At 56.7% G+C, this 15,021-nt stretch overlaps 7 protein-coding genes across 7 annotated transcripts; 6 read left to right on the top strand and 1 right to left on the bottom strand.

The window, feature by feature from the left end:
- Positions 1 to 183: 183 nt before the first annotated feature.
- On the top strand, positions 184 to 2,072 carry N657DRAFT_624818 (glycoside hydrolase family 5 protein; the record flags this gene model as incomplete). Its single annotated transcript, XM_062790727.1, has 7 exons — positions 184 to 399; positions 468 to 514; positions 577 to 643; positions 701 to 758; positions 827 to 1,068; positions 1,132 to 1,478; positions 1,573 to 2,072. 7 exons carry the CDS (start codon positions 184 to 186, stop codon positions 1,631 to 1,633), a joined length of 1,038 nt encoding a protein of 345 aa, XP_062644443.1. The 3' UTR covers positions 1,634 to 2,072.
- Positions 2,073 to 3,062: 990 nt separating this feature from the next.
- Positions 3,063 to 4,232, top strand: N657DRAFT_151808 (ankyrin). Its single transcript, XM_062785972.1, has one exon. It carries the CDS (start codon positions 3,167 to 3,169, stop codon positions 4,109 to 4,111), a length of 945 nt encoding a protein of 314 aa, XP_062644442.1. The 5' UTR covers positions 3,063 to 3,166; the 3' UTR covers positions 4,112 to 4,232.
- A 726-nt stretch (positions 4,233 to 4,958) lies between these two features.
- Positions 4,959 to 6,000, top strand: N657DRAFT_151843 (uncharacterized protein). Its single transcript, XM_062785973.1, has one exon. The coding sequence runs from the start codon at positions 5,201 to 5,203 to the stop codon at positions 5,723 to 5,725; it is 525 nt and encodes a 174-aa protein (XP_062644441.1). The 5' UTR covers positions 4,959 to 5,200; the 3' UTR covers positions 5,726 to 6,000.
- A 51-nt stretch (positions 6,001 to 6,051) lies between these two features.
- Positions 6,052 to 8,070, top strand: N657DRAFT_648856 (kinase-like protein). Its single transcript, XM_062793600.1, has 5 exons — positions 6,052 to 6,965; positions 7,032 to 7,330; positions 7,407 to 7,569; positions 7,681 to 7,900; positions 7,993 to 8,070. The coding sequence occupies exons 1-5, from the start codon at positions 6,275 to 6,277 to the stop codon at positions 8,018 to 8,020; spliced, it is 1,401 nt and encodes a 466-aa protein (XP_062644440.1). The 5' UTR covers positions 6,052 to 6,274; the 3' UTR covers positions 8,021 to 8,070.
- A 69-nt stretch (positions 8,071 to 8,139) lies between these two features.
- On the bottom strand, positions 8,140 to 9,911 carry N657DRAFT_648855 (carbohydrate-binding module family 1 protein). The gene has a single exon (XM_062793599.1). It carries the CDS (start codon positions 9,473 to 9,475, stop codon positions 8,279 to 8,281), a length of 1,197 nt encoding a protein of 398 aa, XP_062644439.1. The 5' UTR covers positions 9,476 to 9,911; the 3' UTR covers positions 8,140 to 8,278.
- A 534-nt stretch (positions 9,912 to 10,445) lies between these two features.
- Positions 10,446 to 11,225, top strand: N657DRAFT_648854 (uncharacterized protein). The gene has a single exon (XM_062793598.1). It carries the CDS (start codon positions 10,945 to 10,947, stop codon positions 11,134 to 11,136), a length of 192 nt encoding a protein of 63 aa, XP_062644438.1. The 5' UTR covers positions 10,446 to 10,944; the 3' UTR covers positions 11,137 to 11,225.
- A 565-nt stretch (positions 11,226 to 11,790) lies between these two features.
- N657DRAFT_648852 (TFP11-domain-containing protein) lies at positions 11,791 to 14,933 on the top strand. Its single transcript, XM_062793597.1, has one exon. The coding sequence runs from the start codon at positions 11,884 to 11,886 to the stop codon at positions 14,752 to 14,754; it is 2,871 nt and encodes a 956-aa protein (XP_062644437.1). The 5' UTR covers positions 11,791 to 11,883; the 3' UTR covers positions 14,755 to 14,933.
- The last annotated feature ends 88 nt before the right edge of the window (positions 14,934 to 15,021 follow it).

Below are 15,021 nucleotides of genomic sequence, written 5' to 3'. Positions count from 1 at the left end.
AGAAGATGGCGGACACTTTAATAAACATCAGTGTTATGGCCGGCTTGAAGGACGGAGGAGACGTTTCCGAGTCTGTGTCGATGCTGTGGTGGTCAACGCTGAGGTTGATGATATAAGGGGCTGTTACGCCTTGAGGAGGTCTGTATCCAGAGCAAGCCAGGTGGACTCGGCGATGCGATCATCATGAAGTTCTTAAACCTTCTTCTCGGTGCCGCCGTGGCCGGTGCGAGCGTGGCGGCTCCGGTTGCTAACGCTTCGACGCCAGACACTAATACGGACAAACGAGCAAGCAAGTTCAGGTTTGTAGGCGTCAATCAGTCCGGCGCCGAGTTTGGCAAGGACACTCTCCCCGGGCAGCTCGGCAAGCACTACACTTGGCCTTCAAAGTCAAGCATTGATGTGAGGTCACTCCTGTATCACACTCTCAGGGGTTCTAACCGTACTCAGGCGTACTGACATAATGGCAGACTCTCATTGGCAAGGGGATGAATACGTTTCGCGTTGCAATCATGATGTAGGGCTCGGGATCGGGGTTGCCCTAAGAGGAAGACCATGTTCGTTAATAGGACGCTATAGGGAACGGCTCATCCCGAACAAAATGACCGGCAACGTCGACGCCGCTTATGCCCAAGGCCTCACTGATGTAAGTCGGAGATCAACTTGTCTTCTCAATCTCAGCCGGATCTAATCCTTTCGTTAGATTGTCTCGCACATCACCAACAGGGGTGCTTATGCCGTGATTGATCCACACAACTTTGGTGATTACCTGCTCGATTCATGGCCTCGTGAAGATGCATGAATGGATCTACTAACTTCTGCTCTGCAGGGCGGTACTATGAACAAGTCATCACCGACGTCGACGGCTTCAAAGCCTGGTGGACGACCACTGCCGGGATGTTTGCCAATAACGACAAGGTCATTTTCGATACCAACAACGAGTACCACGACATGGACAACTTGCTTGTCTTCCGGCTCAACCAAGCCGCCATTGACGGCATCCGCGCAGCAGGTGCCACGTCACAGCTGATCTTTATCGAAGGCAACTCATGGACGGGGGCTTGGACATGGGTTCGTACCATCTTCCTTGGTTTGAACCCTTGTATGCCTCAAGCCTAACACACAGAACCGCAGGTCTCCTCGGGCAACGGCGCCGCCCTGCTCAACCTCAAGGACCCCGCCAGCAGCAACACGGACAAGCTCGTCTACGAGATGCACCAGTACCTCGACCGCGACGGCTCCGGCACGTCGGAGACCTGCGTCTCGGCCACCATCGGGCAGGAGCGCGTCCGCGAGGCGACGGCCTGGCTCAAGGCCAACGGCAAGAAGGCCATCCTCGGCGAGACGGCGGGCGGCGCCAACGCGCAGTGCATCGCTGCCCTGACGGGCATGCTCTCCTACATGGCGAGCAACTCGGATGTGTGGACGGGGTGGTTGTGGTGGGGCGGCGGGCCCTGGTGGGGGAATTATATGTTTTCTCTGTGAGTGTTCGCTTCGGTAAACTACCTTGCAGTGTTGTGGTTGTGTTGGTGTGGGGTTGTCGATTTGCTGACCATGACCGTGGCCCGCATGTAGGGAACCGCCGAGCGGGGTTGCATATGAGAGGGTGCTGCCGAGCTTGCTGCCTTATTTCTGAGATCGAAACTGCAGAGAGACGATAATCGGCTGAGAGCCCCTGGAGGAATGGAAACGTGGGGGTAGGAGTGAAGCGAGGAAGTAAGGTCATTAAGTGCCTGCCTGCCTGGGTGCTTGGGTACCTTAGGTAGGCGGCCTGTCTCAGCGGAAGAAACTCGAACTCTTTGGCATCTGTATATTGCAGCTAACTTGTTTATTGTTCGGGAAGCAACTGGAAAATGGAAGCTTCCCCATAAGAAAGAGCGCAGCCGACGCGCCTTACCCAACAGGGCAGACTCTCAAGAGATACTGTAGAAATCCGTCCAGTGTGGATGGGATCAATGAGCGCGTCTCTCGTCCAAAATGTAACCCTTTTTTAAAGAGGTAGACAAGTTGGTGGAGTTTTACCGCCGTCCTTCGAAGTAGGGTTGTGGTATCCCAAGCGTCGCGTTTATTGATCGAAAACGCGTTTTGCCCTGAAGTACGGAAAACTGTTATTTTGCCGCTCTAATTTACATAATTCGGAAGGCGATAGCAGCATGGATTAGTTAGGCCTATATATGAGGATCTTTTTCCTGCCACTATCGCCCGCCAGCTAGCACAATACCCACAAATCCTAGGACCTAGATTACGAGGGCTTGCTAGCCGAATGGGGAGATAAACAAGGCCTGGATACGTGACTGATGCCTTATTTGTCTCCTGTTGTACATAACTTAGTGGTGCAGTTCCTCGGGTACTTCAACTAATTGTGTGACCGCGCCTGCTGTCGAGGTGCGCGCTTCCCTTGCTCGCGTGTGCCCCACTTGCTCTAGCATTTATCTCCTGCAATGCGAGAGCTCTTCCAGCTTCTATTTCTTTTCTTTCTATCTTGTAATTTTACATAGTAGAGAGGTCTTTCCGCAGCCTTGCCTCGGACAATGACGCTCTGCTCGTTGTGACGGAAAGCGCACCCTGGACTTACGCCTAATCGGTGGGTGGCCTGTGCGCCCACTTACTCCACGCGTCGCAGATGCGCATCCTGTATACTCTCCCTCTTCCTTTCCTTAGCTTTCGATTAGCAGAATTGAGTCGGCATTCGCAGTGCCCAGTGCCTCGCCTTGATACAATTTGCCGGCCACGCTTGCCGCTGCTCTGGCTGCCGGCGCAGGCCCCAATTATCGCTTCGCGTTCCCCGTGACGCCGCACTGCTTGGTACCTCATCAACGAGACCCAATATGCGAGGCACGCCTGGTCCAACCAAGACCCCTCATACCGGCCACCCATGGACGAAAGGCGGGCTTCATCACTCAGAGGCTCTGATGAACGTGATGCAAAGAACATCGCGCCCGAACTGAGACTTGTCGACATTTGGCTACCGACGCTGAGGATGCCGGTCGATCTCCCTTGGCAGGTCAACGAACATGAAGCTCCAGTTCCGAGCTTGATGATCACATGTCTGCTGAAACAGTCGGGGAATCCGACCTGGATGCCGACTTAGGCCCCGATTCCGCCTCCGGCTCGGGACGCCGACAGTTTGTCTTCCTGGTCCGACTCCAATGTGCAATTCGGCAGCATCATGTGCGCCTACACGGCCCTTCATCTTGCTGCCAGGGAGGGACACAATGGAATTATAGACATGCTGCTGGACCACGGCGCCTTGAATGACGGCTTCTGCCGCTGGTTTTATAATTGCCGTTCCCCGCGCAGCCTTTGGCAGATCCTCGTGGACCCTGAACTTGACCCGTGGGCTCATGGACATGACCACGCGGGCACTCGACACGGCGATTGGAGAAGCAAAACGCCACTTCACATCGCCATCTGCTCGTCTCGCATCGATACCGCCAAACTGCTCGTTTCACGTGGCGCAGGAGTTGCCCGCAGTTTCGACGTTTTGAGTCTCCCGGCTCACGGCGCCCTCCATCAAGCCGCCACGGCCGGTTTTACCGGGTTGGTCCAGTACATCTTGGACACGCACCCAGAGTTGCCCGTTGACAAGCCAGACGAGAATGGCTTGACCGCATTTTATCATGCGTATGCCAACCAGCGCTGGGATTCAACGGCTCCCTACTCTCTTGTCCGTGGAGCCAACATCAACATCACCTCTAGGATAATTGGGGATGACGAGAGCCTCAAAACCACGCCGCTCGGGGAGGCATGCCGTCTCGGCCGCTTCGAAGACGCCCATGAATTGATCGATATGGGTGCCGACGTCAGCTTCGGCATTCTGAGAGAGGCAACGGAAGAAGATGACTCAGAATTAGAGGACGACTTCGACTCCGACACCCACATATCGCTATTGCATGTCTGTAGCATGGACTTCAGCAGGGACAACGACCTATATCCCCGGAAACCTGGTGTCTGGCACCCCGTCTCTTCGCAGAGATCCTCACAGTCCGCGCTGATCGCTCGCCTGGTTACAGAGGGCCTTTCCCTAAACTCACAATGGGGAAAGACCGAGTCAGCCGCCTGCAGAGGTACAACTTTGCGCTACCCCATGACACGCCGCTCTCCATCGCCGTAAGGCACCAGAATCTCGCCGCGGTCGAAGCACTCCTACGTGCCGGGGCGGATGTCAACTTGCGCGCGTCATATGGCAGACTCCTCTCATGCTTGCCGTCCTCCTGCCTGACTGTGGAGTGTGCGAGCGGACAGGGCGAGACAATTCTGGGGTAACTGTTTGGGGCAACTGCACGCTGTTGCCCTGCCATGAAACATACCTGAAAAACGTTCCGTCAACCGACTATCCTGCCAAATGGGCGATAGCTAGACTCCTCTTGGATGCCGGTGCTCGGATCGATGACCGGGATCTAGATGGAAACTCTCCCCTGCATTTGCTCTTTCAATTTTCGGGGGGCGACCGCCTTGGAGCCGCATTGACAACGAGCGGAATCGAAACCAGCTTCTTCGCTTTTTGCTTGCCAGGGGCGCCGATCTGTGGAACTTGAATGCCTCGGGCGAATACGTTCTACGGCTCATCGTGAAGGCGACGGGGAACACGGCCTTGGAGATCATATCGGGCCATTGTCGCATCGACCTGGCAGACCGACTCTCCATGGATGAGATTACCGCAGACGCAAGGTCATACGTCGATGGAAGGTTCGGGCGGCTTCGAGGAGCAGGGCACATACATCGACTTTGAGGGGGTCACAAAGTATGGGCGCTTGATCAGAACGCTAATGAGCATGGACGTATCCAGGTGCGTGTCCCTGGAGGTATGCCCCATCTGCAAGCATGTGCTGGAAGTCGGCCGCAGCAACCCACATGCACTGTTCATAGCAACCGAAGTCGTTGAGGTCCTCTGTTTCAGGGGCTTTGAGAGAGGGGTTTTCGACTCATAGGCAAAGCAGGCCCTCCTGCGCCTCGGTTTAAAGATAGGGAGGAGGGCTGTTGCTTACCAGCTCCTCGGGGAGTTTGTCTGAGGTCCATGGAATCAACAATTTCGGGTCTGAAGACGAGCTGAATTTTCTTTCCATGGTGGTCACCTCATCGTCCTTCGACCGTGTGTATTCGCCGAGCCCTGACGTACGGGTGGTGGAAGCTGGCGCTGACAGTCATCAACCTGTCGGCTCGATTCGGTTCAAGCGGTACGATTGGAACAAGTGCTACCAGGATGCAAGGCGTAATGTCGCCACTCAAGCAAGCCTTGGTGTACCCGGATGCCTTCCATATCGAGTGGATGTTCTCCAGACAGCGGATCCGAGGAAACCCGCAGGCGGCTGCCGCCCGCTATCTCCATTGGGCTGTGACGCTGCATTGGGCTGACGATTATCTTGTCCGGTCCCGGCGCCCTGACGACCCGTCGTGGTCCATGAGAGAGCAGAGCATTCGCTCCCTCCTCGCTGCCGGAGCCGATCCTGCTCAGCTTGACAACAGCGGCAACACGCCACCGTTGCCCTCCTGCAGAAGCTGGTGCGGGGATCACAGTCAGCTCAAACATGTATGCCACTTATTCAAGCCTCTGAGCAGGGGCGTTGATATTAACTGCAAGAACCAGGACGGACGTTCGGTGGGTGATTACCCCGAGTCGCTCTCCGAGGTGCCCCAAGCAGCTGAGTATCTATACCTGTACTTAAGGCTGGTCAAGCTGGAGCATGGGAAATGGGACCTCACTAATGAGAGCCATTGGTCGTTTTGAAAAGGGCTATGCAGGATCTCAACGGGGAGATTAGGTCAAGAATATGTCAGATCGCTGTCTCTGGATGAGTAATACAGTACTACAACGTCTTACCCCTCAACTGCCCCCGAGGAGCTGCCGCGAATCTGGCTTGTAAGCAGCTGAGTTCCGTGCACATCCGTTCTGACCGTTCTCTCTCATCAGTAGTTCCCTAGATGAACATCCCCGCTTCGTGCCTCTATCCCACATCACAATATACGACGGCTGGGCTAACCGAACTCAAGGACCCAACAACCCCTGTGCCGCTCGTTTGCAGCACTCAGCTACGGTCGATGGAGCCCTGTTGACGAATATTCCGCGGTCATTGGCTGCCTTAAAAGTGGCCATCTGTAGACGATAGCCGAAATGCCAGGGTGGCAGACGGGGTGTCTAATTTCGCTGAAGGTGGTAATCAGCCCTGGACGGTTTGTCGATGCGTGCAACGTAGGTGGAACATTGGAAGATCTCTGCCACGGCGAACCCCGCTCAGGACGATTCAACTATCACTGACCCTACTGTGCGGTAGACATCATGAAGCCGTTAGCCTCACTTATCCGCCGGCACCTACCTATCTCGCCCATATTCAAGACCGCCGCCGAGCCAGACCCGAGTCGAGGAGGCGCAGAGGGCCGGCAGACCCAGCAGCGAGAGGCGCCATCAGGGGATTCGAAGAACCAATCCGCCAAGAGTGTTCCGACCTCTGGCTTTGAGCTCATAAATTCTTCGACGAAACTCGAGGAAGAGACGTACTCGTGGCACTCGGTCAAGTCGTTCTACCCGGCCGCCATAGGCGAAATCCTCAACAACACATACCAGGTCATCGCCAAACTGGGCTACGGCAGCGCTTCCACAACATGGCTTTGCCGCGATCTCCGGAACCATCGCTATGTCACCATCAAGATCTATGCCACGGGCGAGGCTCAGACGGCCCGCGAGGTCATTGCCCTCAAACATATAAACTGGGTGCTCGCGAACTTGCCGCCCAATAAGCACCTGGGCGCGAGGAGCATCCGCACGCTGATAGATCAGTTCGAGATCCCGCGCCCGGCGTCGTCGCGCTTAAACCTTTGCCTCATTTTCGAACCGCTCAGCATGTCCGTCGGTGATGTGAGGAAACTATTGTATGACGGCCGAATGCCCATCAACATGGTGAAATCTGTCGCCTTTTACGTGCTCCAAGCCCTTGATTTTCTCCGTCGCAAGGCCAAGCTTGTCCATGCAGGTACGCTTCATGTTCACAAACAGCGCCCGTATCTTGTGTTATATACTGACTCGCAGAACCACCAAGACATCAAAGAAGACAACATCATCTTCGCTGCCGCGCAAAACTCAGAGTGGCGCCAGTTCGAAGACGCCGAGATGGCCGAGCCCAGCCCGCGCAAAGTCTATAAGCACCACGCCATCTATTCAAGTAGGGTGTCGGGCCTCCCGACACCATCGATACCCGTCCTGTGCGACTTTGGCGAAGCCCGGTTTGGGAAGGAGTCATACGGCGAACACGCCATGCCAGACCTTTACCGCGCCCCTGAGATTCTTCTGCGCATTGAGTGGGCTGAGAAGATTGATATCTGGGCGCTGGGGCTCGTGGTAAGCTTCCCCGTGCCTGAAACCTAATGGGTTGCAGTCATCGACACAACTGACATGTTGCGACTCAAACGAACAGCTGTGGGCACTGACCGAAGGGACGAATTTCTTCAACGACAACAAAGGTGGCCGCTGGAAATCGGCCCTGCCTCATATGGCCCGCATGGTCAGTCTCCTGGGCCCGCTGCCACAAGACTTGTTGGACCTGACGCCCGTGTCAAGGGAATTCTTTGACAAGTCCGGTGAGTACCGTACCATTACCTGTAGCCCTTATGAGGAGAGTGGGGCGTCATGTCATGAAAATTCTGCCGACCATTTGGTGACTTCAGCTGACGGTCTCGACGTTGTGATAGGGCGTCTCAGAAAAGGGCATCAAGTCATCGAGACGCCACTGGAAGCCGAGGCGACGGCCTTGGAAGGGGAGGCCAAGGCCAGCTTTCTGCGGTTTCTCAGACGAATACTTCAATGGGACGCCGACAAGCGGCCCTCTGCACAAGAGCTGCTCAAGGATCCGTGGCTGGTTATCTCGCAGGATGATTCGGAGTCGGAAGAGGGAAGGCAAGAGGACGCAAGTCAGTAAAGACTTTTCCTTCTTGGCAAGGGATTCCCGCGGCATTTGAGATCACCGCTCCCTGTCTGGCCCTCGTTAATCACAGCCTATCCAGCACGTTAGTAATCATGCGGCATATCTGAGTATGCTGCTCCTTTGCTCGGGGCCACATGAATCTACGCCCAGGTTGAAGTTAGGTAGGTACTAAACCAAAGACGGATACCTGCCGGTGATATGTACTGATGAATAAAGAGTATGTTATGTACATGAAAATCTCCTGGGCTCCGAGCCAACTCCAGATCCCCGGCCACCCCTGACTTGAGCCCACCTTCTGATTCTGTGAATCCAACCCCTGGCCCAATTCCTCAATACCCCTTTCTCAAACCGAAAAGGATCCGGCTTTACAAGCACTGCGAGTACCAGTCGTTGGAATACTTGCAAGTAGATCCCGCTTCGCACGTCTTGCACCCGGTGTACCCGTTCCCCCCGCACTGCGCATACCGCGGCGCGGTGCAACCACCGCTGCCACCGCCGGAAGTCGAGGTCGTCGTCGAGGCGGGCGGGGCCGAGCTGGTCGGGGTGCCGCCGCCGGATGACGAGCCCCAGGCGTTGAGGATGGCGTTGTAGGCCGCCTTCTTCTGCAGGTTGCGGTCCCAGATGAGCGGGTACGAGTTGGAGATCCACGTGTATTTGTCGGTGAAGCCCCAGGTGGTAATTCCTATGCATGCGGCGACCTGCTTGCAGGCCGAGACGATGGTGGCGTAGTCGGTCGCCTGCTGGTTGAAGTTGGGGTTGCTCGAGGGCGTGGCGATGTCGAGTTCGGTGAAAGCGACCTCGACGCCGAGGTTCGCGAACGCCTGCAGGTTGGACACGTACTGCGACGCCGATCCAACTTGTCCCGTCGTCAGGTGGCCCTGCAGGCCCATGCCGTGGATGGGCGCGCCGTAGGCCTTAACCATGCGGATCAGGTTCTGGGCGCCCGTGGACTTGGCGCCGGGCTTGTCGCAGTTGTAGTCGTTGTAGTACAGCTTGGCCTGGGGGTCGGCCTCGGCGGCGGCTTTAAAGGCGATGGGGATGAAGGCTGGGCCAATGGTGCGGCCCCAGACCGAGTCAGAGCTGCGGTAGGTGCCGTCCTCGTTGAGTGCCTCGTTGACCACGTCCCAGGCGTAGCATTTGCCCTTGTAGTGGCCCACCACGTTGGCGATGTGATTCTTCAAGATGCTGATGAGGGTCGCGTTGTCGAACCGGCCGTTGGTCACCCACGACGGCACTTGGCTGTGCCAGATGAGGGCGTGGCAGCGCATGATCTGGCCGTTGGCCTGCGCCTGGGCCACGATGCGGTCGGCGTTGGCGTAGCTGAAGGTGCCGCGTGACGGTTCCAGGGCGTCGAACTTCATCTCGTTCTCGGCCGTGTACTGGCCAAAGTCCTGCGAGTTCTTGGCGATGTTGTTGGCGCTGGCGTCGTTCATGACATAGCCGCTGATCTCGGTGCCGAAGTACTTCTTGCCCGCGGCCACGGCCCGGGCGTGGAGGCCATCGGCGGCGACAATGCCGGCCGAGGCCAGCGCAGCCAGGAGGATCGATTTGAGACCGGTCATGATGTGCGCTGTCGGGGTAGAGTGTACAGTGCCGCTGGAGGAGAAGCTGTCAATGTCAGCATACCAGCAACGCGGCAGCCCCTTTTAATCTAGTCTCGAGACTCTCGACCATGGCATAAACCAGCGGTCAGTGGACTGCTGATGTCGTATGTCGGTCGATGACCGGGCCGGCGGCTCCAACACGCCTGTCACCTCCGTGCCTTCTGCTTCAGGTTCGGAGGCTTGAACAGTTCCCTTTCATCTCCGAACGTGCTCGCCCCATCCCCGGCCTGTGATGTTGGGTCATCAGGGAGAGTTGTTGCTATTGGCACGCTTGGCAACGGCGTGGGCAGCGTTGTATCCACCCATTCCGGGCATCATGTCGCCTAGGCGAGGCTCAAACACCATGTCTTGTTTCGGAACGGAGCTGAGCGGAGATTGGGAGTTGAATCAAGCTAAGCTGCGAGCCCCTGGCAGGGTCGGTCCGTCTTGGTTGCTCCACTCGCCGGCAGTGGACCGCGGCAGTTGATGTGCCCAGGCAAGCCAGGGAACAAGAGGAGTGTTACTCCGTACCGAGGTAGGGGAAATACTGAACGATACCGTAGCTATACTCAAGAGTTATATGTCTGTGTAAGGACTTAATGTAAGGTAGAGAACGTCCGTGGACGCTGCCTGCATCCGATGCCCTCAGCCCTGTCCCAGCCCTGGTTGGACTAGGTTGGACTAAATTGGACTCGGCGCAGTTGGTCAAGACCTACCTTCGTACCGGGTTCTGTTTCCCAGCTAGGTTTCAGCTGGAATTAAGCTTTGGCTGCCCCATCTCCAGCTTGCGCCTCACGGCTATTGTACAGTATATAGCCTGATTCCAAAGTCGCACCAAGCGGGAAATTTTGCACGCAGCGTCGGGATCCTTGTTCAGGACTCTCGACGTCTCAGATAAATCGCTTAGTGTGCTCGTGTTCCCCCCGTCTGGTTGCCCTGCTCCGGCGAGACTGCTGGTATAAACCCCACCCTTGCGGTCTGGTACGTGTAGCTTCGGGATGGTCATTGGCCAATCCAACGACAAGTCTAAACATGAACGGGATGGTGTAGGCTCGCTCACACAGGCCTTGAAGGCACTTGTAAGAGTCGAACTCCTAAACGCTCTGGTCGAGTTTCCATGGGAGCTCTTTGCTCTTTCCAGCCCGCCCTCCCCCTTTTTTCCCCCAGGTTTTTTGGTCACACCATCTTTCCCCGCACGTCCTTGGGGCCTTCTGACAAAAAGATTGCGATGTTTGTTGTGCCAACGATCAAGGGCTCGTTGATCCAACCCCCCGCAATCACTGATAATGAGTTTCACGGTTGGTGAACGGTACAAGTCAAGTTCTCCGCCTTCGCCGCGTCCAAAGTAGCGGCCTGCATCACGCCGAGGAGTGGATCGCACAGCAACGGCCACCTTTCGACGTGGTACACCTGGGATACAAGGCTACACCGGGCTTCGTATGGCGCCAATGACGGTGCCGCAGGCCATGCAGGGCACCAACTCGGTCGTCCTGGCGCTGCTGCCGGGCCAGTTTTATGGGCCGTTTGCCGGGGCCACGGTGCATGTCGACGACGTCGCACGGGCCATGTCTCGGCGCTCAGCCCGGGCGTCTTTGGTGACCGAAGCCACCGGTACACCCTCAGTGGGGCAGCTCTGGTAGGACGATGCTATCGGCGTTCCGAAGCGCGGGTTTGAGATGCGTTTAGCAGGAGGGCTGAGACGACGGACGTTCCACTTCGAATATACGAGCTACGAAGAGCAGGCCAGAAGCTCGTCGATCAGTTTCTCGAGCTAAGGTCGAGGAACAAAGCCGACGTCCGGGGTACAAGTCAACGCTAATGTCAAGACGTATCTTGGTGCTTTACTATGAGACGCTGTCGTGCATGAAGTCTTTCAGCTGTTGTTGCCGGTAAACGGCGCATGGTAAGGCAGAAAGCGAGGTATAAAAATGGACATGATACTCAAACTGCTTAAAAACGCTATACAGCAAGATTTTTGGTTGATAGAACTCCCGCTCTAGAAGAGTACTTGTTGCGCCACATAGAGTGGTGATGAGTGTTTCTGCACTTCCGTAAGGATTACAAGAACTTGGATTCCTGGAAGCCACCGGAAACTGTTTTGTTTCTGGAATGCAGTTGTGAGACATGGCTCCCGTCTACCTCCGTAGAAGCATTTGTATCGCTAATCCTGTCCCAATGATTGCATAGAAGCACTTAACGCTCCGCTAATTTCATCACATTTGCCGACGATAAGATAAGTACGAATCCGTAATGTGCACTTGTGGAAGCTTTGAGCTTTGAGCTGTGATGCCAGTGCGCCTTCCAGGGTGCTGGTGGCAAAGAGGGAGCTTCAAGTCCTGTTTCCCCGACATCCATCTCCTCCGCCATTTGCGCACTCGAACCACATAATGGCGCGTCTCGACGAGATGCGGTTTGATCCGTCTCGCCTGAACAAGGCGAGCGCGGCAGACTACTCGTCCTCCGAGTCTGACGGCGACGAGGAAGACGAGTACCTCATGCCCTCGCGCAATCCGCACGACAGTGAATTCGCCGACTACAACCCCCGCAAACGCCGCCGGACCGGTCGAGATCCAAAGGAAAGTGCGGCGCTGGGAATATTTGGCTCTGAGAGCGAAGATGACGGCACAAGCCACAAATGGAAGCACAAGAGCCTGCGCAACAAGGGAGTCAGTTTCGTCTCTTCGGCCAAGGTTGAAGCGGACTCCGATGAAGAGGACGACGAGGATAAGGAGGACAAGGGAGCAGTTCAAGAGGAATATAAGGAATACGACGATGCCAATCCAGGCGCCGTACCGCCTGCCGCCGAGGATGACGAAGACGAAGATGAAGAGATGAGCGGCGTAGGTCTGGGCTTCAAGGGCGCGTCTGCAGCAGCAGGCCGAGGTTTGGGCTGGACACCGCCTACGCACCAATCGATGCCTTTGAAGCGAAAACAAAACGCACCACAGGCGTTCGTCAAGTCAAAGATTGACAGCGCAAATCCTCTCGGGAGCGGCTTTACGCCGACATCCGCGCGAGGGCCAACGCTTTTGGTCAAGGATGATGAACCGGCTACGCCCCGCTCCGCGATGCCGAGCGCTTTCAAGCAAACGAAGAGCGGCCAGACCAAGATCAACACAAAGTCATTCGGGGCCCGCATGATGGCCAAGATGGGCTACGTCGAGGGAAAGGGTCTCGGAAAGGAAGGCCAAGGGCGCAACGTCATTATCGAGGCAAACCTACGCCCGCAGAAGGTGGGACTGGGTGCTGTCAAGGAGAAAACCGAGCAGGAGAGGCTGGAGGAGAAGCGGCAAGCCCGCCTTCGTGGAGAGGAAGTCATTGACTCGGAAGAGGAGGAGAGGAAAAAGAAGGCAGCGCGCAGGAAGAAGGCTCTCCCTGGCGGTATCGGCAGCGGGACCGGCAGCGGCGGCAGCACGCCGCGACGCCAGAAGCCAAAGTACCTCACCATGGACGAAATCAAGAAGGCTGCCCCTGGTCTCAACATCCCCGATGCCTTCATGCCCATCCTCGACATGACCGGCCCCGGGAAGAAGCTGCTCACCTCATCGTCTGGCTTGATGACCCCGACCGGAGGTGTCGCTCCTTCCGAGTCTGCAGAAGCTGCCGAAACTCGAAAGCTCGTCAAGCGTGCGCAGAACGACTTCATGGCGATTCTGGAGGAGTGGCAGAGTCTCCAGGAGCGCAAAGCGTACCTGGACCTGCAGCTCAAGCAAGAACAGCAGGAGCTGGAGGAGCTCTCGGTGAGCCTGCAGGGAAACAGATCCGTCACGGCGGCATGTGAAGCAGCGTTCAAACCGACCGAGAGCGGTAAGGCGGACAGGAAAGCAGACTTGAGTTACAGGCTAGGCCGGACCATCTCTGGCCTCGAAGATGCCAGCAGCTCCCTGTCGGACTCCATGCTCCCCCAAATCAAGGAGGAGCTCACTTCTTTGGCCGTTGCCGCGATCCACCCCCTATTCAACCAATACCGTCAGCTTTGGGAACCCCTGGAAGAACCCCAGCCGGCGTTTGTCGACGGACTCAACTCCATCCGAAACCTGTTGGGCCTCGACCACCAAACCAAAAGGACGTACCGCAAACCAACCGCTACCCCGTACGAAACAATGATGTACGAACAATGGCTACGAACTGTCACGGCCGCCGTCCGCGAATGGAACGTCCGCGACCCAGACCAACTCATCGCCGTGCTCGATGCCTGGGATCCCCTCCTCCCGACCTTTGTCCGCACCCAGCTCCTCAACGACATCATCCGCAAGCTTGAAGAAGCGCTCCAGAAATGGCAGCCCAAAAAGCACACCCACAACCTACCGCACCGCTGGATCTTCCCCTGGCTGCCCCACCTCCCCGCAGCCCATCTCGACCCCCGCAGCTCCACCGGCCTCGTTGCCGACGTCCGCCGCAAGTTTCGCCAGCTGATCGACGCCTGGGATTTCAAGCGCGGCGTCATCCCGGGCCTGAAACCGTGGAAAGACGTCCTCCGCCCGGCGGCCACCGCCACCCACGCGGCCCGCGACATGTGGTCGCCCCTGGTCATGAACCACGTCCTCCCCGGCATGGCGCGCTTCCTACGCGCTCACTTCCGCGTCGATCCTCAGGACCAGGAGCCGTACCTGGGCGTGCTCGACAAGACGTTTGAGTGGCTCGATGTGGTTCGCCCGAGCATGCTCGGCGAGGTCATCGTAGCGGAGGTGTTTCCCCTGTGGCACGAAAGGTTGTACCAGTGGCTGATAATGGAGGAGGCGGACTACGAGGAGATCGGGCAGTGGTTTCAGTGGTGGGAGGCTGAGGTGTTCCCCGAGGTGATCAGGGAGTTGCCGTCTGTCGCGGCCGAGTTTGAGAAGGGCACGGCCATGATTGAGAGGGCGTTGGATCTGGGTGATCGGGTCAGGTGTGAGTTGGAGCCGCCTGAGAAGGGACCGGCGTTGAAGACGGCCACGAGGGAGGAGAGGAAGACGAAGAAGAGGGAGGAGGCGCCCGTGCCGGTGGTGCAGGAGCAGAAAATGCCCGAGGAGGTCTCGTTCAGGCAGGTCGTTGAGGAGTTGTGTCAGCAGCATGATCTGCAGTTCATGCCGGAGAGGAACAAGGTGCATGCGGAGGGTCCGTTGTATAGGATCTCGGGGCTGGGTTCCAAGAAGGGCGTTCTAGTCTACTTCAAGGGCAACAGTTTGTTTGCTCAGGTGAAGGGTCGAGACCCGGTTGAGATCAAGAGGGACGATGAGGATGTATTGGGAACGTTGATAGAGTTGGTACTTTCCTAGTTGGGCTTGGTTGGGGCCCTGGGGAACGTACTGAGTCCTCAATGAGAACGATCGACGCAGAGGTTATGATACACTTCTGCCGCAGCAGTGTGCACTTCAGCATCGACATGTCGGCAAACACAAAAGTATGGGAACGAACATCGCCGCTGAGGCCCCAAGTAATGAGTACAATCCAGCGTGTTGCGCTATCCTCCGGCTACACGTGTATAGGTACCTTACGCTTCTCATAAGAACCAACTCAATCAAACTAACCTGCAGGTGGAATTG

The sequence above is a fragment of the Parathielavia appendiculata genome (assembly GCF_033297405.1).
Source record: "Parathielavia appendiculata strain CBS 731.68 unplaced genomic scaffold N657scaffold_15, whole genome shotgun sequence".
In the NCBI taxonomy this organism is placed as follows: Eukaryota; Fungi; Ascomycota; class Sordariomycetes; order Sordariales; family Chaetomiaceae; genus Parathielavia; species Parathielavia appendiculata.
The sequence above is the reverse complement of the archived record's forward strand: the minus strand, read 5'-3'. Positions and strand labels throughout refer to the sequence as shown.